Here is a 25,613-nt window from a genome sequence, read left to right on the forward strand (position 1 = left end):
GTCACCTCTTTAAAAGCCACGGGGGTCCTGGACGCTCCCCACATCTCCGGCGCTCACTGCGCGGCTGCCAGGGATTTACCTCTCTCCCGCCTCCTGGCTGCGCGGCAAATTAGCTCCGCTAAAAAGAGCAACTTTTTAAAAAACCCCGCGGGTGCCGCGGGGTTGTGGGGAACCTCGGCTGTTTGCGCGCGGCTGATTCGCTGTGACGCGCAGCTCACGGCCAATCAGGGAACAGGGAGCGCCATCTTGTTAAGTGGGGGTGTCCCCGTCTAAAAGTGCGCGTAGTGATGACGTGGACACGTGTCGACATCCAGTCGAAGTCACGTCTTCACGTCTCAACTTGTTCAAAGCCCGTGCCGAGCAAATGGAAAATGTCGGCGCCGAGCGAATGAGGAAGTACAAGAGGCGTGCGTGCGAGCTGGCTTCTGCTTTCACTTCCAAACACTGCTGATGACGTGTCTCCACAGAAAGCGCAGCCAACGATTTACTGCTGACGTCAGCATGTGCCGACGTCTTAATAGAGGGCTGTTAGCGCCTCTTTGATGACGTTCGCACTCACGCTCGTGCGAACCTATCATAAACAACCACTTCCCAGCCAATCACACTGGAGACCCGCCCTCGGCTGGCCGGCACTTTCTCGTAACTCATGACGCACACGTTCGACGGCCAATCGGAGCGCTCCATTCCCCTCATTGCAACGGAACTCCCGCTCTTTGCTGCCCGCGTTATTTCAAGAATTGCAAACGTGTGGGGAACAAATGTCTCCGTGGTCAGAAGCCACGGAGGCTTTTCATTGCGGGGTCGCAGCGGCGTTGCAGTTTAGTGAGGTAAGTGGGTAGTGGCCCTCTATGTGTGTGCAATGGAAGTATAGATTATAGCACAGAATGATCTGTTTCTCCTTACAAACACAAATCTGGCAAACTTTTAAGAAATTGCAGTAAATGCAAACTGTGTTGTATTGGATATTAAATATATAAGGCACTGCCCAAAATGCAACACTGGTCTAAAGTACACAGAACAGAGCAAAAGTGTTCTATCCCTACAGTGCAGTTTTTATCAGTTTTTATCAGATTCTTCTCTTTGTGCATAAGAAGAAATTTACTTCTAGATTTGTTAGGATTATCAGGATAAGTTTTTAAGAGGCACCAAAAATTTACTGACACTTTTAATACATCTCAGATGTGGTCCAAATAGTTAAAGAGAAGTTAACGTTACTGTGAAATGGAGATGATTTTATTTTCCTCCCCTCTCTTTTCTAACAAATGCTTATTATGTCCAGAAGGAAACTTTCCTCATCCTGTTAACAATACACCAGACTGGCTGAGTTTCGATTTCCCCAGCTTTGGGCTGAGACAGGGTGGAGCTACAACTCAGCATGAGTTTCACTTTCCAAGACAAAATATTTAAGAGTATGTATCAGAAATCAATTAGATCTTCATCCCAGCAACAAGGTAAGAACTTCTCTGCATTTCTTTCCTCCAGTTTAAGAAACAATAGTGATTGTTGTTATTTTAACATGTGCAAAAGTCTCTAAGACAGACTTAGAACTCAACAGCACATAGCCTCATGTATTCTCCTATGGGAGAATAATTTTTTCTCATTATCTTGCTGTTTTTAAGGGAAAAAGGCCAACTTCAGTGATAGGATTGCAAGATAATAATGAAGCTGGGAAACTGAAACCAAAGAAAACAGTGTGTTGTGAAACATCTGTAAAACCATCAAAGGGTCTTGGAGCATCTTGAAAACTAATAGGTTATTACTGCATTCACTTTTGTGGACTATTTGTTAAATTTCAATTCCCCTTGAAGGGTGGGTGGGTGGGGGAGCAGGAGTGATAATTAAAGCCAATTACATTATATTTTGAAATGTTATCCTCATTTTGCAGCAATATGCATAGATTTGAGTGTGTCACTGCCATTGCCAACCTCTAGGCAGGGATTGAAAATCTTTCAGAATTATAACATCTCCAGAAAAACAGAGATTAGTTCCCCTGGAGAAAATGGCTGCTTTGGAAGGTGGATCCTTTAGCCTTATAACCTGCCGAGATCCCCTTATTCCCCAAATCTTACCCTCACTAGCCTCCACCTGAAAACCTCCAGGAATTTCCCAATCCAAAATTGACCACTTTAGGGGATATACAGAGTTTTGTCCAATGATCTTGGCAGCAAGAGTGAAAAGCAAAAATGCATACTAATTAGCACATTCATAGTCGCAGTTAATGGTGACAGAACAATCTTTCTTTCTTGGTTGATTTGGAACCCAGTCCTTTTTCAGAATAGCTCAAATCTAGGATTGCATTGCTTGTTAGCATCTGTAGTGCAAGGGGGGAAATGTCCCCATTTGACCCTTGAAAATGACTATCTCCCTTTGGACCCACTGTTTACCATTGTTTCTCTCAAGAGGCATCTGAAGAAATGAATTCTGATCCATGTTCATTTATGCCACAATAGTATTAGCCTTTAAAATGATTCAGGACACTTTTCAAGTTTTTGCTGTAAGAGAAGAACATGGCTTTGCTTTGAAATTATCCCAACTGAAGACTAAATGAATAAAATCCAACTTGCAGCTGATAAGGTTTAATTCAGCAAATTCACATTTCAGTCTCCATTTAAAGTTACTTCACTGAAGTATGGTGCCTTGCACAACAATTCTACTGATCTATTCAAAAGTAAGACTCAAGTTATTCAGTGGGTCTTACTTCCCGGGACAGGGTTCCTAAGATTATCATCTTAACCTGGTTTTAACATACTCAAGAGGGCTATCCTAGGGAGAATGGTGCTGCATTAAGGAAATACTTATTTCCCAACTATAGTCATCATTATATATATATTTTTCAACACTCTGTTCCTGATTCTGTCTGGAATGGAAACAGACCTCTATTGCTTATGACTCAATGCTTCTTCTGTTGTGAAATACCAATGACAATTGTTTCATTTCTCCAGCAAATTTAGTTTCCTCCTTTTGCTTTCTTGAACCAGTTTTACACAACATAGAAATAAATTTAGCCCTGTATTGTTTCCAAATTAGATATGACAGACATATAAGAAAAGACTTCATGCAGTATCCAGATTGTATCCAGCTGTTTAAAAGAATGATAAAGTACCAAATGAACAGGACAGTATATATATTTAGCATCAGAAATGCAATATTTTCAATTCAAATTAAATATCACAAAATAGTGAGCACACTTTCTGACCCTTAGGAAGTCTTCATCAGGTTACATGTTTCATGGAAAAAAGGATATTTCAGGGCACAACAGCTGTTCTCCCTTTTTGAATATGCAGCAGTTAATCAGATATCTCTCCAGCATATATTAGAGATTATTCTTTCCGACCTTCTGTGATGAGAGTCAATAATATATTACCATCTACTAGATGCAGCCAGGCAAAGAAATCGCATTTGATCCCCAGCCAATAAGCAAAAGGGAATGCCTGCTCTCCAGGTCCCAAAAGCCATTAAAAGGCTCCCTGCCCAGTGGAAAACTGGAGCAATTTTATTATATGTGTCAGTTTTAACTAAAGAACAACTGGTCAAGAAGTCTTGTTTGCCATGAGCACTTTCACTGAAAGATGACTTGCTTGGTTACAGGAAATCGGTGGTTACATTCTATTAGCAATGTTCTTTTCCTGAAATTAATTAGGTATCTGTATGAGCCCGTGCTGTCGTTCTGGCCTTTCAGTAGCTTTATATACCAGATAAGAAGCAGACTACAGACTCCTCCAAACAGCTTTTTTAAAATTCAGGAACAGGAAAAAGAAAAGGAGCAAATAATTCTTAACAAAGCAAGCCTTTCAGCATACCGAGAAAAAGAACCAGGGCCTCTCCTCCCCACCTTTCCCTGCCTTATCTGACTTTCCTCATTAACCCAACAGGGTGACTCCAGTCATCACCATTAATCCAGCCTCAGGTGTTTTCATTCTGAGAGTAATCTTTGTTTTTTACAGGCGATGTTTCAACTGGTAGTGTTGTTTTATAATGCAACTCTTGCATACAGTGTCCCATTTAGATTGTAAGATTTTCATGCAAGCATATGTGCTCAGGATCTTGTACCACTAAACCCTCTTTTATAGGTCAAGTAAGGCTGGTTTTTCATGGCAAAATTGCTCCTCTGTTAGCATGGGAAATGCCCCGGTGCAATGGAGAGTTCTTCACTGTCCCCATTGCTGCAGTGTGTCAGCCACGCAGTTGCCCCGGGGCCGCCCTGGCTTTGCTCCATGGCTTTCCAGAACTGCCCAAATGGAGGTTGTTTTTGAATGCCCCCGTGTTGCTCCAAGGGCTTCTCTGCCATGAAGAACTCCATGGCAGCAACACTGGGACCATTTTTCTCACCTTGCTGCTCTAGCCCACCCCACCAAACAAGAGAATCCCTGCCGAGAATCCCACGCATGAGGAGTTTGCAGGGGGTAATGGCGATTATCTCGCACGCACGAGAAGTTTGGGGGGGGGGGGAAAGCTGGCAATTTGCACCAGTGAGAATTTTAGATGGAGGGGAGGGTGCCAATTCTCAGCATTTGCCTGCGTTCTGTTTAAAAAAAAATTTAAAGCACTGAAAGTGAATGGGGGGAATGGGGCAAGATTCAGCCAAACCGAATGCAGGAAATGGAGGCTGCCCGTGCATGCGTGGAAGAGACTGTGGAAGAGCACGTGAGGCTTATGGGAAAGTCCCAGGCTCATGGGAAACCAGCTGGGGCTTCCCACACCACCCCTTACTCAAGTGCTTGAAAGAGCCAGGCAGCTGTGGGGAGCTACAAGCAGGGTGAGAAGCCCCGCAGCAGGTACACTCCTGGATATGCCATGAGGCATTTTGAAAGCAAAAAAACATCCTAAATTGGCCTAAGAGTGACCTATTGTCTATCTTTTAACCACTGTTTCTAGTCTGCTTGAAGGCTTCAAAATACCTCAAAGATTGCCTTTTAAAGGGATCTATGCTTGTGGCTATTACTGTGTCCACAGGTATTGAATCCTGTAATAAAACTATTTGTTTGTCCATTTGAAACAGCACAAAAAAGACATCTTAACACCTCTTAAAAAGAGGCAACTGCTTCTTTTCACTCTGTACATCTAAAATAAGACATCCAGGGAACATCTTAAAGAGAGGTGGCTGCTAGTTTGTTTCCAAACAGCAAAGGCATCAGAGGGGAAAAGAGACTTTTTCCTGCCAGACCTTTGTGCTGTCTGGTCAGTTTCACCCTCAGTTTGCATCCAACATTTTGTGTGTAGCTGAAGGGATTTTCCTCACTGCCATTCGCTGAACGCTACCCCAGGATGCTTGTTCTGCAGGCTCTGATCCTGGATGCCTTTTCAGCCCAAAACATAAATAGTTGTACTCAGCTGGTGCTGCTGATTCCAGTAATATATAGTTTAAATTTTTTTGAAGCAGCTATCTTCTAAGACACCCATAATAGAATCTTACCTTCTCAGAAGATGGGTCTGCCAACGGGGAGTTCCAGACTGTCCAGACTTTCCTCATAGACCTTCTCTTTCTGACCTTTTCGACTGTTACAGCTGAGAAGACAAGTACTCCTTACATGTGTATTTCCTGCATCAAGATGATAACAGTCAATAGAGAACCTCTGGCATCATATTCAAGAATCCAAACCTTATGTGAAACTCATCTATCATCATCTTCCCTCCTAACTTTATGGAGCCAGCATGACATAAGAACATAAGAACATAAGAACAAGCCAGCTGGATCAGACCAAAGTCCATCTAGTCCAGCTCTCTGCTACTCACAGTGGCCCACCAGGTGCCTTTGGGAGCTCACATGTAGGATGTGAACGCAATGGCCTTCTGCGGCTGTTGCTCCCGATCACCTGGTCTGTTAAGGCATTTGCAATCTCAGATCAAAGAGGATCAAGATTGGTAGCCATAAATCGACTTCTCCTCCATAAATCTGTCCAAGCCCCTTTTAAAGCTATCCAGGTTAGTGGCCATCACCACCTCCTGTGGCAGCATATTCCAAACACCAATCACACGTTGCGTGAAGAAGTGTTTCCTTTTATTAGTCCTAATTCTTCCCCCAGCATTTTCAATGAATGCCCCCTGGTTCTAGTATTGTGAGAAAGAGAGAAAAATTTCTCTCTGTCAACATTTTCTACCCCATGCATAATTTTGTAGACTTCAATCATATCCCCCCTCAGCTGCCTCCTCTCCAAACTAAAGAGTCCCAAACGCTGCAGCCTCTCCTCATAGGGAAGGTGCTCCAGTCCCTCAATCATCCTTGTTGCCCTTCTCTGCACTTTTTCTATCTCCTCAATATCCTTTTTGAGATGCGGCGACCAGAACTGGACACAGTACTCCAAGTGCGGTCGCACCACTGCTTTATATAAGGGCATGACAATCTTTGCAGTTTTATTCTCAATTCCTTTTCTAATGATCCCAAGCATAGAGTTTGCCTTTTTTACAGCTGCCATGCATTGAGTTGACATTCCCATGGAACTATCAACTAAGACGCCTAAATCCCTTTCTTGGTCTGTGACTGATAGCACTGACCCCTGTAGCGTGTATGTGAAGTTTGGATTTTTTGCCCCTATGTGCATCACTTTACATTTTGCTACATTGAACTGTATTTGCCATTTCTGAGCCCACTCACCTAATTTATCAAGGTCCGCTTGGAGCTCTTCGCAATCCTTTGCGGTTCTCACCACCCTACATAATTTGGTATCATCTGCAAACTTGGCCACCACGCTACCCACCCCTACTTCCAGGTCATTTATGAATAGGTTAAAGAGCACTGGTCCCAAAACGGATCCTTGGGGGACACCACTCCCGACATCTCTCCATTGTGAAAACTTCCCATTTACACCCACTCTTTGTTTCCTGTTCCTCAACCAGTTTTTAATCCATAGGAGGACTTCCCCTCTTATTCCTTCATTGCTGAGTTTTCTCAACAGTCTCTGACGTAGTAGTTAAAAGCAGTGGACTCTAATCTGGAGAGCTAGATTTGTTTTTCCCCTCCTCCACATGAAGCCTGCTGGGTGACCATGGGCCTGTTGCCATTCTCTCAGAACTCTCTCAGCCCCACCTACCTCCAAGGTGTCTGTTGTAGGGGGCAGAGGGAAGGCTATCATAAGCTGCTTTGATTCCTTAAAGGTAGAGAAAAGCAGGGTATAAAAACTAATTCTTCTTCTGTGTTTCCACTGAAATCTTATCCCTCCTTTTGAGTTTTCTTACTATGTTGTTATTGCCATTGCAGACACAGCATCACTTCCAGTTCCATAAAAAATCGCACAGAATTTAATGTTCAAATCCAGTGGATGGAGAGAGTCTCCTAAGAGGAGCAGTCAGAAGAAGGTTTCATCCAAGCCCCCTCCAGTCAACATGGCTACTCCAGTTAACATCGGTTTTGATGTCTTGAATCAGCAGTCAAAAATGGAGTTTAGCATGCAAAAACCAGGGTCATCAGAAGGTATAGCAGGACCATCATTTGTGTTGAACCAGCAACAGCCATATGGAGGAACAGGCATCAAAATGCTACCAGAAGCTCCATCAAAACCCTTTTTTGTCTTCAATCAACAACAACTAAGAATGCCATTAGAATTGGGACAACCTTTTTCCTCACAAAATTTGGGCACTGCACAGAAAGCTGAGAACCCTGGGTTGCCCCCAGTATTCCATGTGACTCGTATGCAAAATCATGAACAATCAAAAAAGGTAAGTTGGGTATCTTGAATTTATAAATGAAAAAAAGTCAGTGAACTTCTGATCACAAACAGGTAGCCCATCATAGCAAAATAAAAGTCCAGAGGCACCTTAAAGATTAACATTATTACATGAACAATCATATTGTAAAATTTCTGTGAGCTGTGACACAAATGTTTTCAGTACGATTTTCCTTCACTTTAACTCCTCCCCCAATCGCTATAAACTGCCTCATAAGAAGGATTATCAGTTTTATTTTCAAAAATATCTGAAGAAGTAAGCAGTGACTCACAGAAGCTGATACTGAAATAAATGTTATTAGTCAACAGAGTGCCACTGGAGTTTGTTTTATTTAGTGAACTTGTGGACAATAAAATACCATAATTTAGAATAAAGGGTTTAATCAGAGCTGTTCACATTCCTTGCCAAAACAAAGTGAAAAATCTGGACAGTCTCGACAGTTCAAATATTTAGAAAACCCGCCCTCTGCAGTTCACACAGATTATGCAAATTATAAAATTTTGCATAATTGTTCCTGTTTTGTAAAGTATATTGAGTGTTTGCTCTTTGTGGAGATTATTGTGACAGAATAGGACCTAGGAAAGCAAGGTTCAAAGCTCCACTCTGCCATTGAAGTTTGTTGTGTGTCCTTGGGGCACTTTATTCGTATATTTAAAATTAGAAATAACTTTAAGAGATATACAGCAGTAGATCAAACTGCTTTAAAACATTAAGGAATCTCTATACGTGGGGTTAAGTGTGGTGGATTCTGATCTGCAGATCCGGGTTTGATTCCCCAGTTTTCCACATGAACCCTCCTAGGTAATCTGGGATTACTCACAGTTCTCTCACAATTCTCTCAGACCGTGTACAGGCAGGCAGTGGCAAACCACCAACAAATTTTGCCTTGAAAACCCTACAGGGTCAGCATAAGTTAGCTGTGACTTTTCAACACTTTCCACCATGCTTGAAGGTGTTCAGATGACAGTTATACAAACAAGTTTCAGAGGAACAATAAAATATTTTGGCTCACAACAGGATCTGGACTAAATCAGAAACAGACAACTTTTGGAACTTGTGAACTATATATTTCACAACCCAGGTATAGGTAAAGGTAGCCCAGTGGAAGCACCAGGTAGGTCATTACAGACCCATGGAGTGACGTCGCATCACAATGTTCACTAGGAAGATTATGTGTACAGGGAGGTTTGCCATTGCTTTCCCCAGTCATCTGCATTTTACCCCCAGTAAGTTAGATACTAGTTTTACTGATCTCAGAAGGGTGGAAAGCCTTAAAGCAGCTATCTTAAGCTGGCTTCCAGAGGCATCAAACTTAGGCCATGAGCAAAGCTTTGATTGTAAAACTACACCTTACCACTCTATACCCAGGTGTGGCAAGAGCCAATTCACAGTGAGCTCACAGTGCTAGGAGTATGATCCGAGACATCAAACAAGCACAATCTGAGTAAAATCTGGGGTGGCATTCCTGAGGCCAAAGTTGTATTCAAGAGACTGCTGGTATCTGATCCCAAGCAAATCTCAGTACACCGCAGAAATCACAGAGTTTGTGTGTGCAATCTTCTTGTCTGCATTGAGGGAGAGCTGGGCCAGACATTGGCTGCAGGTTTGTCAGTTGACCAGTATTAATCACCTGGGATTAGGAATTCTTTGAAAGGGGGAAGTAGTCTGACAAGCTCTGATCTGGATGACCCAGACTAGCCTGATCTCATCAAATCTTAGAAGCTAAATAGAGATGGCCTGGTTAATACTTGGATGGAAGACCATCAAGGAACACCAGAGTCACTATGCAAAAGAAGGCAATGGAAAACCACTTCTGTTAGTTTCTTGCCTTCAGTCAGTTCTGCCTTGTTGGCACTTTACACATATACACACAGAGAAAGATGCCCTTTCCACACAAGCCTCTGAAAACGTTTTGCAAATATTTTCAAAACCACCTGTTTGTCTGCACTCACCCCCTTGAAAATGCTGCCCCCCCCTCCCCAGTCTTGCTGCTGAAGGAGACGGGAGCTAATCCCCACTCAGCGGCGAAGAGGGCGCGCTAAACCCGTCCTCTTTCAATCACTCTGGTGGAGGCTCAGCACCTCCAAAGTAGCCGCCGAGCAGCCGGTGGGAACGTAGATGAAGCAGATCAGAAGCAAAATGACGGGATTTGGAGGGAGGCTGTGTGTGTGTGTGTGTTGCCAGAAGGGGAAGCGCTGCAAAACAAATGGGGGGGGGATCAAAGATGCACGACCTCTGTCTTCTCCAGCGCCTGTCCGAAGGAGCCAGGCTGCACGGAAGGAGTTCTCACCCCAGCCAGGGGGGGGATCAGGGGGTTTGCCCGGGGAACCTGCAGAGCTTTGTGCCCCCCTGAGCCCTTTCGGGGAGGGCGGCAGATACATTGAACCCTATTAACATGTGGAGCCCCCCAGTCAGTCTGTATTATGGGCACAGCCCAGCAGAGTCACACCGACTCCAGGCTGAAGAGCTGAGCCCCGCTCCCCAGAGCCCCCTTTACTCGCAAGTAAGTCTCGCGGCGGGCAACGGCGGCTCTCCCTCCCCTCTGCTCCTCCTTCCCACTGGGGCATACTGGCACTGCAACATGCTAATCAAGAGAATATTTTCTTGCTCACAGTGATGAAGCGCTCCCCCTTTCCTTATAGTCCCACCCATCTGCCCAGCAGCAGCTGCCAATCAGGATAGCCCCTGATCTCAACGCGCGTACCACAGCTTCAGAGTGGGGATTGTTGGAATAAGCGACTTCTGCATGCCTGGACACTGGGGGGTGCTGTATATCATTCTAACTGTGATGTTGCCTCTCTTGTTTGCCCTCCTTGTCTGGGCCAGGAGACCGCCCACTAACTTCCTTTCTTCCCCATGCTAGCTTCACTTCTGCTCTAGCCTTTGACCCGAGCGCATGGTCAATGGCAGCCAGCTCAGTGGGGCCTTTCCCACTGCAGCATCCACTCACTTCCACCCAATCGATGCTGGGCTACAGCCTTCCACTTGCCTAGGGAAAGTAATCTCTTTAGACTAGGGTTCTTTCTATTTACCTTTTCTTGGAACAAAGTTGTGAACTGAAGATGATTGAATAAATGTAAGTTTTACCTTTTACATTTATGTCTCTGGAGAACTTTCTATAAACTGCAGTCACACACACTACTGGGCATATCCATGACTCTAAACGAAATCTAACATGGTAGCAGAGATTGATGGTTATTTCTTTTGAAGCCCAGATATTTTAAAGTTGGAGCAATTTTTTCTGCATGGCTTTAGCAGCCATTGCCTTGGTTCTTAGGCAGGTTTTCTTGCTCACCTGGCTCTAACAGCCAGCGAAAGTAACAAAGGCCGCATAGCCTGAAGGCTTGCTTCCTCTTTCTTTGTGTGTGTGACTCATTGAGATTGCAGAAAGCCTTTGCATTAAAAAATGGCTCAGCGTAAGGCAATTCTTGAGAAGCTTACAAGCCTGAATTTTAACTCATGGCTCTACAGAATTAAATCCCAAGTAAAGGAAGAGGGCGTAGGTTTTGTTTTAACTACACCAAAACCAAACAGTGAAATTGAAGAGACTAGATGGCAAAGAGCAGATGAAAAGGCCATGAATGTAATTGTTAGTACTCTCACAAACTCACAACTGGTGTATGTTAAAGGACAAGATTCTGCCAAAGACATGCTAGAAGCATTAAAAAGGGTCTTTGGAGAGCAAGACAGAAATAGCAAAGTGAGTTTATTCAAACAACTATTTTCAATCAAATTACAAGAAAATGGAGATGCTGATTGCCATATAGAGAAATTCGTTGAATCTACTGATAAGTTAGCAAACCACTGGCACAGTTCTGAGAAGAACTGAAAATTGACTGCTTTTAAGCTCATTGCCTGAGAAATATTCAGCTTTGTCTCTACTGTAAATGGCAAAAGACTGCACATTTGAGGAAATTTCTAGGACTAACTAGGTCTGAATTTTCAAGCAGCAAGAGTATCTCTCTGAGAGCACAGGGAAGAATGGCCTGCCATTATTGCCCAAGAAGCCAGAGGCAGCAAGGAACTAAATCATTTGAATACAGAAAACTAATCCCACAGGGAAAGAAAGAGCCCACCCATCTGTTTCAAGTGTAATAAACCTGGTCACCTTCCAGAGGGAGTGTCGACGAATAAGAATGCTGAGACCGGCAGCAAGCCATCTCACACTGCTTATTCACACAGACAAAGGGATTTTACCCTAAAACTGTCCAACTTTGCACAACCCACATGATACAAACTAATGAAAAAAAAATATAAGCCTTGATTATTGATAGCGGGTGCTTCTAGGCACATGGCTTCAGATGTTGCTTGTTCAATGAATTAGACAGAGATGCTGGATGCAATGTGTGTATTTAGCCAATGGAAAACAGATTCCAGTGAATGGAAAGGGCAAAGTTACTTTTACATTGCCAACTGAATGGTAATGGAACCAGATTGTGGCTGAAAATGTCCTGTACATTGCAGACCTTATGCTAATCTGATCAGTGTCCCACACTATCAGAAAAAGGATTTGCTGTTCAATGGAGAATAATGTGTGCACTATCTCGCCGATGGTGAGCTTATATTCCACAGGTACCCTAAGAAATGGAGTTCGGAACTGGACTGTGAGGAACCACAAGCCTGCACAGCCAAGGCAACTTCTACCCAGCAGTCTTTGGAGCTCTGGCATAGGAGGTTTGCCCACCGCGATAAAGAGGCCATCCTGAAGCTGAAAGCAAGGACTTGCAACAGGCATTTCCATAAAAGACTGTCCTAATGATAACCAATTGTAAAACGATTGTTGTTAAGAGGAAGGGAACTAGGCCTTCATTCCCAAAGCAAAGCCAAAGATGCTCTTAAGCAGCCTCTTTGACTTAATTCACTCTGGATCTATGTGGACTAACTCAAACCAGCATCAACTGGTAATAACACCTATCTGTTGTCTTTCTTTCTATTGATGACTACTCGAGATACACTGTGTGCTATTTGCTAAAAAGAAAAGTCTCAGACTGAACAGAAATATTAAGAGACTGCTATGGTATCTAATAAGCTTAATAGGAAAACCCAAGTAAGCTTTCAAACGACATGGAGGTGAATACACCCACATCTATAAACAATTTCTTTGAGGGAACATGGATCCAACACAGACTTGCATTGTAGCCCACTGGCCAGAACAAAATGGAATTTCTGAAAGAAGAAATTCCATATAATGGACATGATTCGTGCATGCTCATTGATTCAGGCCTTTCCCCGCTAGCACTGGGGAGAGGCAGCAATGACTGCAGTTTACCTACAAAATAGATTGCCAACCAAAGCCACACAGAAGCAACTCCATATGAGTTATGGCATGGCAGGAAACCAAATGTAGAACACATCAGAGTCTTTGGATGTAAAGCTTATGCTCACATAAAAGAAAAGAGATCCAAGCCAGACCCTACTACGCAAGCAGGTATATTTTGGGCTATTCTCCAGAAAGCAAAGGATACAGGATTTTTGATCCAGAAACTAACCAAATTACTATATGCAGAGTTGTGCAGTTTGACGAAGGACCCAGAGATGGCGAGCCTCCTGTGATGGATGACCATTCAGAGGGAGGTGGTGATAGTGACCAGCTGATCCTACATTGCCCAAAGTCCCAGCATGACATCACCATGCAGATGCCAGCAAATGCTCAACCTGAAGAGGGAGCAGCGGTGGAAATCCCAGATCTGACAAGTGAGGCAGAGGAGTCACAGACTACTGCGGAGGCAGACAGACCTTGCCTCAGGGCCATAGTGCCTAACAAGGGAGTTCCAGCCGAGAAACTTACCTACCTTGTACTGGCCACTGCATGAACCAGCTTCATGGTCTGAGTTACAGCTAATGCCTGAACCAGAAGCAAAGAAGTGGAAAGAGGCAGCACAAGAAGAAATCGCTGCACTACATAAACCAAACACTCTCACAGAACTACCTAAGGGTAGAACGCTATTGGTTGTAAAATGGGTTTTTAAAGCTAAACAAGATGAAGGTCAGATTGAGAGATATAAGGCCAGACTTGTTGCTAAAGGATTCTCTCAGATCTATGGAACAGATTATGATCAGACTTTGCAATCTGTTGTAAAATATTCTACAATTAGAATGCTCTTAAGCATTGCTGCATCTAGAAACATGAAAAAACTGGAGCATTTGGACGTTAAAACCGCATTTTTGCATGGCGTAAATTGAATCAGGAGCTTTATATGAAGCAACCACCAGGGTTCATAGATGAAAAGTAATAAACATTTAGTCTGTAAACTTCAGAAAGGACTTTATGGATTGAAACAAGCAGAAAAAGCTTGGTCAGATAAGCTAGCCAAGATGCTACTAAGTCAGACTTCAAACAAGGCAATGCAGACCCCTGTCTTTATAGCAGGCACAGAAATGGGAGATGGACATTTATCCCGACATATGATGACCTGGATTATTTGCCATGAAAAATGAAACTGACTGGTGCTGAGATTATATCCCAATCAACAAGGAAGTAGAAGTCAAGCACCTGGGAGATGCTGGGCTTCTACTTGGGGATCCAAATCGAACGTGAACCAGATGGAAGTCATCTTCTAGCCAGAAGCAGAAAATATTGGAACTGCCTGAACCTGGAAGGTGTCAATCCAATGCCTACCCTAATGAGTGCCCTGATTTCAGACAAGTACTAATTCGATGACTTGCTACCTGGCAATGATTACAGGACTGCAATAGGCAAACTTTGTACTTAGCAATGACAATCCAGACCTGGCATTGCTACAGCCATATTGTCCAGAAGGGTTAGCACACCTGCCTACCAAGAGACTGGACTGGTTGTTAAACGAAAGTGGTGAGGTACTTAAGAGGTACTTTAGACTTTGAAACCGAAACTGCCAGCAACTAAAGATCCTACTACTATTGGGATATGCTGATGCAGATTGGGCTGGAGAAAGACCAGATCTAAGATCTACCAGTGGCTATGTGTTTTTCTATGGAGGAAGTGCTGTGTTGGGCAAATAAACAAAGTAGTTGTTGCTCACTCATCTACTGAATCAGAATTAGTATCAGTTTCTGGAGGCATGTAGGAGAATTACAATGGCTTTAATGTTGTTAGAAGATTTTGGTATTGATGAACCTTTACCTGTACAAATGCTAGAAGATAACCACAGAGTTGTATAGCTCTTTTCTTCAGAAAAGAATAGTACACGCATTCAAAACACATTGGAATTAAGGATCAATATAAGACTCTTACAGGCAGAAGGAACTGTGAAACTGGGCATTGTCCTACTGATATGATGACAGCAGACATCTTGACTAAACCACTGCCAAGAGACAAGCTCCAAAGCTCAAGTGCACAAACTGAACATTGTATACCTGAAAGCATGCAGTGTCGAGGGAGGTTGGGAATAAGCCACTTCTGCATGCCTGGACACTGGGGGGGTGCTGTATATCATTCTAACTGTGATGTTGCCTCTCTTGTTTGTCTCCTTGTCTGGGCCAGGAGACCGCCCACTAACTTCCTTTCTTCCCCATGCTAGCTTCACTTCTGCTCTAGCCTTTGACCCGAGCGCATGGTCAATGGCAGCCTGCTCAGTGGGGCCTTTCCCACTGCAGCATCCACTCACTTCCACCCACATGATGGCGCGTTAGTTGTGCCCACTTGTCATAGGGAAAGTAATCTCTTTAGACTAGGGTTCTTTCTATTTACCTTTTCTTGGAACAAAGTTGTGAACTGAAGATGATTGAATAAATGTAAGTTTTACCTTTTACATTTATGTCTCTGGAGAACTTTCTATAAACTGCAGTCACACACACTACTGGGCATATCCATGACTAAACGAAATCTAACAGGGATTCCTGGTGGCTGCTGCTTGAGCAACAGAAGCTGCAGTGGGGGGCATGACCCCATGCCCAAAATGTCCCACAGCAAACAAACCCGGTGCGTATCTCCATCTTTTTTAAAGTGGGGAAAGGCCCTATGTAGACATGACCCCTCAAAATTAAAAAAGACCCTTATGGAAATACAGCACCCAACAGTTGATCCAAGCACAGAAAATGGCACTGACAAGGATGTGTGGGAACCACAGAGAGATGTGGGAAATATTTTAAGAAAATCACGCAGCCAGTAAAAAAAATTTCAAAAAAAAAAAGAATCAGTAGGGAACAGCATGTAAATAAAACATTTTCTGGCAGGAAATAAAATGTTTTGGGCTACAAACCATGCAGAACTCCATGGAGGAAACGTTTTCTTTCCTGCCTGAAAATGTTTTATTTGTGTTATGCAGAAAGGATCAGAATTTGTCAGAATACCACACTGGTAAGAGGTTTAGAAGAGCTGTGATCTTGACATGTGAACCTGAGGATTCTTCGCCTACAAGTAATCTTATCAAATACAGTATTATTTCAAAAACTGATAATATATTGCAGGCTTATTTAAAAAAATAGTGGTTACATCTTAATCCTGCAGATTTGTGGGCATTATTCATGTTCATGATTTATCAGCTGCACTTTTTCTTCCTCAGAGTGAAGCCCTTATATGCAAAAGGGGATGCACATTCCATTCCTATCACAGGCTCCCTTCATCCAATCCCCAAATGGGCCTTTTTGCAGGACTAGCACAATGCATGAACAGTGCCAAATAGATAGACTCAGTTATTTTAAGGACACTGATCATTCATTTGGAGTGGTAGGAAAGTAGATTCAGGACTGCCTTCCTCTTCCTCAAAAGCAATCATTTACTTGGTGGGTTGCCAGAGCAGGTTCTTGTACTAGGGGTCCCATTTCCCCAGCAGGTGTGGGAGATGCCCAATCCCATTACCCACTGCTACGTAGAGCAGCAGCAGAAGAAAAATGTAAAAATCCTGCAGGGTCACACTTCTGGGTAAAAAAAAAATCCCTATAGTGACATATGGTAGCTCTGCGAATTGCCAAAAACACTGTGGTTTGGCTCCACTGCTGGCATTGTGCCTACAGTATCCCTACCTGTAACTCTCCTGCACTGCCTGACAATATTGTTGTAAACAAAAGTCAATAAGTTGTACTTGAGGTTCAATAGTAAATGACTTTGAGGGCTAGAGAGGTCACATTACATGGTGGCCAAAAGACTGAATTCTGAAACATTCATGTTCAACAACAAACATGAGTCAACACCTTCCATTTGTTGGGATTGTCACCATTATTTATTGTTTATCCATAATGTAGATAAATGACTGTATCTTACTCAAGCAGCGTACATTTTCAGTTGTGTGAATATACACTAATATTATTCTTTAGTGAATGGGAAATTGCCAACTCTAAAAAAGAGAGACTAAAATTGTAATTAACTATTTTTAACAGAAAATAGAAACCAATTTATACAGCCAATACGAAGAAAAAATTCGTCCTTGTATTGACTTCATTGATTCTCTAAGAGCCCTTGGAGTGGAAAAGGACCTGGCATTGCCAGCTATTGCTGTGATTGGAGATCAGAGCTCTGGAAAAAGTTCCGTTCTAGAAGCATTGTCCGGAGTTGCTCTTCCTAGAGGCAGTGGTGAGAATTCTTTTTGAATTTTATGAGATGTCAATTACAGTGCAGAGTTTCTCATACAGATATTTTACTTATGTGTCCTTCATTCCTAAAGAAACCTCCTGTTTGTATCCATTTTAAAGCTTATTCAGACTAGTCTTGTTCACTTTCGCAATTTTACTTGCATTATGTTATTATTTTGAACAACTAATCTAGTCAAGAATATTAAAAATTATAGGAGTTCTACTCACAGACTAAATATCTATCCAGTCTATCACTCTGCTTGCTACATTTCAAATTTTTATATTTAAACAAGGGTCCCTGACCTTTTTGAGCCTGAAGGTATCTCTGGAATTCTGACATAGAGTGGTCGTGGGCACAACTACAAAATGGCTACTAGAGGAGGTCAAGCCAAACACAAAATGGCTGAGCAAACCATAAAATATCACAGTGAAATTATGCATCACTCGGATAGCAGCTCTTCAACATTTCAGGCAGATGCTCTGTTGCGCTGAATGCCTGTTAAATTAAAACTATTTTAAAATATTTTCTTGGATACACATAGCTAACTTTCAGTCATGCAGTGAAGATCCTTGTACTATGGTTGGAGCTGCTTCTGAAGGAACTTTTAAATAATATGCATAGCCAATTATCTCTCTGATGGCTAGCTGGGCAAATCCCCACCAAACTCTGCTCACTTTCTAAAAACACATTGTGGGCTAGAGGAAAGGTGTCAGCAGAAGCCATGTAAGGGACGCCTAGTTTGAACTATACCCCACCTGCAAGCTTTTCAGGATTGTTTCAGGACTCTCAGCATAGCTTGCAATAATTTAGTAATACACACAACAAAGACAACATAAATAATGCTCAGAAAACAATCAAATTAAGTTCAACTAAAATAAGTCATTCATAAAACAATAAAAGTCAGCATACAAATTGGGCAAGAAGGCAATAGCTCATCTGAAACAAAATGGCAAATCTATAACTTCCATGATCTTAATACAACTGTTCTTTTTACAAATCTTTATAGGTATTGTCACCAGATGTCCTCTTGCTCTCATACTGAAAAAAACTCGCTGTGACCATGAATGGAAAGGAAAAATTAGTTACCGAGATATAACTATGGAACTCAAAGTTCCTTCAGAGGTTGAAAAAGAAATAAGAAAAGGTAAGTGTAATTGATCGATAATCTGTTTACATTCATAAAACAATAAAATTGTTTTCTTGAAACAAATTCAGAAAACAGTTTTTTGGAAAAACTTTTTTTTGGAAAAAAATTTATCCAGAAAATTTCAATTATCATTTGATCCATGTGAAATTGCAGATGGCATATATATTGTGAATAACATTATAAACTGGAACCCCAGTGTTATAACAAGTAAAATAAAATCCTATGCCATAACTATTTCAGAATCATGGATGGACAATGCTGTAGAAATTAAACATGGTAGCCCTGCTCATGGATGATTTAAAGGGTTTTCGATACACTCTGAAAGAAAATTAAATAGCAAAGAAAAATACATCCCCCCACCATCTAGATTTCCTGGATGAATGTAATACCAAATGCAGGCAAAAAATATCCTGGAGTCCTCACAGGTAATTTAGAAAGTCAGTTTGCCACATTCCAGCTTAATATTATTGTGGAAGAAGATAGTCATCAAGCCAAAGACTGCGGTTAACACTGCGGTTAACAGAATGGATTATAACAGTAGGTTCCAGGAGAATGGGGCAGCTTTCCACTCTGACCAGCTACAACTATAAATAACGTAAAATACATGTAAACTATATGTGTTTTGGCTGTGAGGCTTTCCTCAGTGATTTACATTTTTACAATAAACACTATGAAATCTTACCCCCTTTTAAAATATCCATATACCCATACTGTCAAACATATGATAGCGACTGTCTATGTCACTAAGGCTAGTCTCTTCCAGGATTTTTAAAGAGTGTTTCCATAAGGTTTATCAGATTTTAACAGCAGATGGAAGTTAGGTTAATAATCCACAGTGTGGGGCCCTCATACCTTAGAGACTGTCTGATCCCCTATGTCCCCATCCGGCCTCTGCGTTTGGCAGAGACCAACCTACTGTTGATCCCACCGTCCCAGACCCCTCCGAAATACAACTGGCCTCCACCTGGGCCAGGGCCTTCGGTGCCCTGGCCCCTGTCTGGTGGAATTCTGTGCCACCAACTGTCTGTGCCCTGCGGGACCTTGCAGAATTCCACAGGGCTTGTAAGACAGAATTATTCCACCGGGCCTTTGGGGGGGGGGGGATTAGCTGTTGAAGTGCCATTCCTTACGTTCCATCTGGTGGTCGAATTTGTAACATCTGATGCTGTTATCACCTTCTCTACTCTTGTTGATGCAAATAGGACTGCCATCTTGCCATTTAAAATTTTTATACTATTATATTTGTTAATTTATTAATTTAAACTGATTTTATATTTCATTGGGTTTTATGTTGCCGTTTTATACGTTGTAAACTGCCCAGAGCTGTTTGGGGATGGGCAGCATAGAAAGTTTAATAACTAAATAAATAATAATGCTGCAAAACAATCATACCACTGTAGACAGTTCTAGCACAGTGCGTTGAATTTATCCATATTAAACTCTCAGTCCTTGATTTTCAAAAGGGTTTTGCATCATGACAGCTGATCAGAGGTGTTTACTTGTATTACAATCTCTCTGTATGAAACTTTCACGTTGAATATATGCTTATCATGGTCATTTTTGTTTTCTCTTTTCTAGCTCAAATCTCTATTGCTGGTGAAGGGGTGGGTATTAGCCATGAACTGATTACCCTAGAAATTAGCTCTCCAGAAGTTCCAGACCTGACACTGATTGATTTACCAGGGATTGCAAGAGTGGCTGTAGGTAATCAGCCCCAAGATATTGGACATCAGGTAAGGGATAGCACAAGTCTGGGAAGCTGATAAGAAGTAGCAGTAGGGATTTTGTGAACCAGTTAAGCTGACTGGCACATTTTCTGACATGACATAACATTGTTAGTGCGTGCTACAAGGGGGGACAATGTTGTCAAGGTTCCCAAGTGCTCACTTAAGACCAACTAGTACAGTGGTTCTCAACCTGGGGGTCGGGACCCCTTTGGAGGTTGAACGACCCTTTCACAGGGGTCACCTAAGACTCTCTGCATCAGTGTTCTTTATCTGTAAAATTGATAAATGTTAGGATTGGGGGTCACCACAACATGAGGAACTGTATTAAAGGGTCACAGTATTAGGAAGGTTTAGAACCACTGAACTAGTACATGGGCTCTTGCTCTGAACCAAACACTTCACACCAAACAAAGAGTAGAAAATCGTTTTTTGGCTTTATTTAAAAAAAAGCACAGTTCAGTGGCAATGATATTTGCAGGTGCAGATAGAACAAAAAAAATAAGCTGGACAATTGCAGTGGCTAATATAATTAAGTAAAGTCCCAACAGAGTTCAGTCAGACAGGTTCATTTCTGCATTGCTCTATGCAGCAAGCTGTATTTTTCCAAGTTAGGAACAAGAGTTCAAAGAATGCAAAATTCAATCAAAGTGATGATTCAAGATATAGGGTAACAGAATAGCCAGCCAAAAAAGACAGAACTTCTCAAGAACATATTAAAACTAATATAGTAAAACTCTAACCCATGTGGTACTTTTGAACCAATGGGATTGCCCCTCTAATTAAGCCATAACAATAGTTATCTCAATGGTTTGCAGGTGAAATCAGTTACAGACACCAAAAGGAATGTTCCCCCAATTATCTAGTTAAACGGTCCTGATGACCTTGGTAGAAGAAAGTCACTCCCATTACAGCTGCATTTGCTAAAATAAATTAACAGACAAACAAAACATCTTAGATTCTAAAATCATACAAAATGGCTAGGGTCATGTTAACTTAACAAAATAATAAGTTAAAATGCACTTTCTTTACAAATGTTATATAGTGTTATAATTCAAAAGTTCCACAACCTTGCTGTTTTGCTGTTGCAAGGCTTTATGAAGGATAGTCAACCATTTGGTTGGAGAACATTTGATTGCTCCTTGCAACAAGAATTTTCTCCTTGAACCTGCCGGTGTTTCTGTTCCCAGCACTGTCTCATTAGCTGGTCATCCTTATCAACCCATGATGGATATTCACTTGCCAAAGTGAAATGTAGAGCAAATTTTTCTTTTATTGCAGATCAAACAGCTAATTAAAAAATTCATTGCTAAGAATGAGACAATAAACTTGGTGGTGGTTCCAAGTAATGTAGATATTGCCACAACAGAAGCGCTGAAAATGGCTCAGGAAGTGGACCCTGATGGAGAAAGAACACTTGGTAAGGAAGAAAAGAATAATCCCTTGCCTTGATTACCTTGCACTGGTAAACTTCTTTTTTAGATCTCTTTGCCCCCATCCCAAACTTGCCGCATATTATACTGTGGAGCTATGGTGGGGGAAAAAAACAGTAGCTCAGAGGTAGCCAAAAAAACAATCAAGGGTGCAAAGGAGTTGCGTAGCACCAAGGGAGTGGGGGGATGATGCATTGGGCATGTGCTGGTGCAGGCAGGGCGTGGCAGAGGTGCGGGGCATCCGTGCCCTGAGCGCAGTTCCCCTTTGCTCCGGCCCTGGTTCTAAGAGAGCTTCACATTTGCATCAGGCGAGGTCCACATCAAAACCAGAAGTCATCTAGTTGTCAGGTTCCCCTTGTGATATGAAAGGAAGTAAATCTGAAATTTTATTGGTTGAGATGTAGCTTATTTAAGCAAGGGATAGCTTTTCCAAAGAAGACAGCAGTTTCAACACTGAGGGGCAGAAGTTTCAAAATCCTATGGAACTGTGGGTGCTGCGGTGGCTGGTTTTGAAAGGAACAGATGAGGCCGATTCTCCTCATACAAAGCTTTTGAAAAATCATAGTCCAATCCAGGGACGCTCTATGGAGCCAGTGAAAAGCTCATTGTAATGGTATGTAATTACAACCTAGTAACAAGCAGTGTACATTTTACTTAGTAATCTACTTATGTTATGAAACTCTAATTTTGGATAATTTGGAGGCGTAATTGTGGATTTTTTAGGAGACCCATAAATTTGCAATTCAACAGCAACTACAATTTTCATACACTTGATAGAGTCCAATAGCCTTTAATAAAGTCTGCACAGGGCGAACCACCACAATCACTAACCTCAAGCGCCATCAGGTCTAAGCTGGGCTGTGGGAAATGGGAACCACTGTTGGCTGGGACAATGGGGAGTTTGCAGACCTGGGTTTGCATTACCAGGGCCCATTTCCCTAGACTTGGTTTTTTTCCATAAACACCTCCTCTGCTTGCTGAGGTCAAAGATGGTGAGCCCATCTGAAACTGGTTCATGTATATGTTCTTCTTAGACCACCTCAAACTTCTTTGTCAGACACACAGTGTCAGTTTTGGCTGGCTCTCCCTTCCTACCAACCATGGCTAAACCCTGGCCTTTCCTCTCAACTTTGTTTAAAAGGGGAAATGGAGTGGCCTTCTGTCCATGCCGAGCAGCTCTTCTTGCTGTGACTGCTTGTAATAGCCTCATATTTTCGTAACATAGGGATTCTGGCAAAACCCGGCCAGGCTGGATGAGGAACTTCGAGGAAGCATTATTGGATATAGTGAGAAATTTGATCATCCACCTGAAAAAGGGATATATGATTGTGAAATGCCGTGGACAGCAAGATATCCAGTTCAACGTGGACTTGGCCTCTGCAATTCAGAAAGAGAGAGAATTCTTTAAGGATCACAAACATTTTAGGTTCTTTTTAAATAGAGTACTTTGTTTTCCACCCCCTATGTGGCAGTTTCTTTCACAGTTGAATTTTTCTAATCATTTTGACTGAATTTCTGTGCTTGTATACAGTTGATCCAGGCCCTAAATTAGCATATGTTTTAAACATGTGCTTGATTTTACAAGTCCTCTTTAATGATATACTAAGTTTCTAAAGTAGAAAACATTGAGTATAGTGCCCATGTGTAAAGGATACCCAAAGCAAAACAGAAGCCTTTCTCTCCTTGTTTCCCAAGATGTGTTAAGGAGTTGCACATTCAGAGGATCCAGCCATTACAGGGAATGGGAGGCATCTGTTTCCACCCTCCCCCATATTATTCTTCATTTGAACAAGGGATGCAAAATCCCACAATATATGCAGAGGAAAGGGAGCAGCCTAGAACAGGGTATGAAAAGCATACAACTCCAGTTCCTGGGCTGGTCACGTGCAATATTTGTCCACCTGTCTGTGTGTGCATGCACATGAACACACACAAAAAACAGAACTCCTATCTGGTATGGGATTGCTTTAATCTCACAATGATTCATATTTAAGTGAAAGATACTTTTCCTGCAGAAAATTTAAAAAATCCAATCTTTATATGTTTGAGTGCTTTTCACTTTGCCTTGAAAATTCTTAATACAATTGCTCAAGCCACAGCTAAGATGCTAGGTTAAGAGATTATAAATCAAAATCAATTTCACTTTTACATGGTATTAGCTGAGAATTTTCTGCACTATAATGTTGCATGTGCATTGGTACAGATTTGTAGCCTGCGCAAGGGAATGCATCTTTTGACAAGCCTGCAACAACCTAACTAGGCCACTGGATATTTACCGAAAGTATCATTTTCATATGTACTAAGGAACATTTTTCTGGTTTCCCCCACAGAATACTTTTGGATGAAAAAAGAGCCACAATTCCCTTACTGGCTGAGAAACTTACAAGTGAACTTGTGGAGCACATTAATGTAAGTTAGCAAATAACGATTGTCAGTACTTTGTCATCAGTGCTTTACCAAATGACTCAACAAACCAAATGGTCAGCTTTTACTCAAGACCAAATCTTTTACTTTCCCTCTTAGAAATCTTTACCCACTTTAGAAGAGCAAATAAACACACAGCTCCAAAAAGCAAATCATGATTTGCTGAAATGTGGAAAAGATACGCCGAGCACCGAAAGTGAAAAACTCAATTTTTTAATAAATGTAAGTACTGGCATGTAAATTTTAATGACTCATCAGAACAATCCTAACCTTCTAAGCCCACTAACTATGTTGGTCTTAGAAGAGTATAGCTCTGTTTATGACTGCACTGTATGTCTTTTACTGAGTCACTGCCTGTTGATGTTGGAAAAATCTAGAACTGTTAATTAATTTGACATAGAAGGTAATAGGATATTAGATAAAAGAAGTGTTCCACATTTTAGTCTCTAATGCTTCATAAACCTAACATTGACCTAATTTTCCATTTTGTCAGTTGAAAAACTCAGTGCAGCACAAAATTCTACAGTCTTCTACCTACAGGAATAATTGTAATAAAGTTAACACTTTAGCTGTTTATGAATTGTTTTCTGGAATCCACAAATAGACATGCTGAACTGACCTTTGTTCTCCTGAATATACAGATGCCCCTAAAATTAATGTGATCGCCGCCATCCCTTCAGGATCTCCATTGCTTGAGTGGCCAGTTTTTGTTTCAAGTAAATTCTAGATATAGAAAGAAAGAAGCTTCTAGCTCTTTGGTCCTGGGAGGATGGGTTGAACAGATGTCTGCTAGGTGAAATTATGAAGCTTTGAACTAACTGTGCTCTGTAATGAAAATTACTAGCACTGCTGGAAGAAACTGACAACAAACACAGCTAATCTGTCATCAGCAGCTGCATTGAACTATGTTTTGTTTTTACCCTTTGCCTTTGTAGAAAATCAAGCTATTCAATCAAGATATCACAAATTCAACACAAGGGGAAGAAGCATTGTCTGAAAATGATACCAGACTGTTCACCAAAATTCGTAAAGAATTTCAGGAATGGGGGAAAAAACTTCATGAGAGTGCAAGAAAGAGTAAGTATGGAGCAGCTGGTATGCAGGCAATTTGTGGCATATTAGGGCACTGCATAGGTGAATTGGGTGGTGGTACAAGGCTCAGCTAACTACACAAGTTGCATAGCAGCAAATTGACTTAACGAGTTATGCAGCAGTCTTTGCAAAACCCAGCCAAGTTGCACAAGTGGTAGTAAGTTGCCTGAAGTCGTACAGTAGTTGCCACCATGCCTGGCTCAGGCAAGTTCTTCTTCCATCAAGGGAGGGTCTGTTTGGCCTCTCAGTGCACCTCTACTCTCTGACAGTTTTGTGGTTACCTAGCAACTCCCAAAATGGCCACTAAGATCGCAAAATGTAAACTTCTGAGATTTCAGTAGGCATTCTTTTCTTAAAGTTACCGGCATTTCTAACCTTTCAGTGTCTGTTTTGTTTATATTTCATTCTTTTCTGCAAAGTGGGGGCTTTTGCCAGGTTTGTAGAAGAATTGTCCCCATCTGTCCTTGACCCAGTGTATTGATTTTGATGCGCACTCTATGGCCCATTTTAGTATTCGATACATGATAATCTTTAACAAGTTTAAGAGCTTCTATACTGGAAAATAAAAAAAATGGATTCTGAAATGTAAATTTAGTTTCATAGTTGTAACAAATATAATGCATTAGTTAAAAACTAAAGTA

At 41.7% G+C, this 25,613-nt stretch overlaps 1 protein-coding gene across 1 annotated transcript in view; it reads left to right on the forward strand.

The window, feature by feature from the left end:
- The first annotated feature begins 1,398 nt into the window (after positions 1 to 1,398).
- Positions 1,399 to 25,613, forward strand: part of LOC125431627 (interferon-induced GTP-binding protein Mx1-like) — a 34,362-nt gene continuing 10,147 nt past the window's right edge. Inside the window, 11 exon segments of the mRNA XM_048494610.1 lie at positions 1,399 to 1,451; positions 7,196 to 7,653; positions 16,960 to 17,152; positions 18,159 to 18,296; positions 19,878 to 20,032; positions 21,305 to 21,443; positions 22,682 to 22,710; positions 22,713 to 22,882; positions 23,787 to 23,865; positions 23,980 to 24,102; positions 24,816 to 24,957. Of these exon segments, the coding sequence (XP_048350567.1) occupies positions 7,240 to 7,653; positions 16,960 to 17,152; positions 18,159 to 18,296; positions 19,878 to 20,032; positions 21,305 to 21,443; positions 22,682 to 22,710; positions 22,713 to 22,882; positions 23,787 to 23,865; positions 23,980 to 24,102; positions 24,816 to 24,957 (1,582 nt within the window). The 5' untranslated portion in view covers positions 1,399 to 1,451; positions 7,196 to 7,239.

This window comes from Sphaerodactylus townsendi, linkage group LG04, assembly GCF_021028975.2.
Source record: "Sphaerodactylus townsendi isolate TG3544 linkage group LG04, MPM_Stown_v2.3, whole genome shotgun sequence".
In the NCBI taxonomy this organism is placed as follows: Eukaryota; Metazoa; Chordata; class Lepidosauria; order Squamata; family Sphaerodactylidae; genus Sphaerodactylus; species Sphaerodactylus townsendi.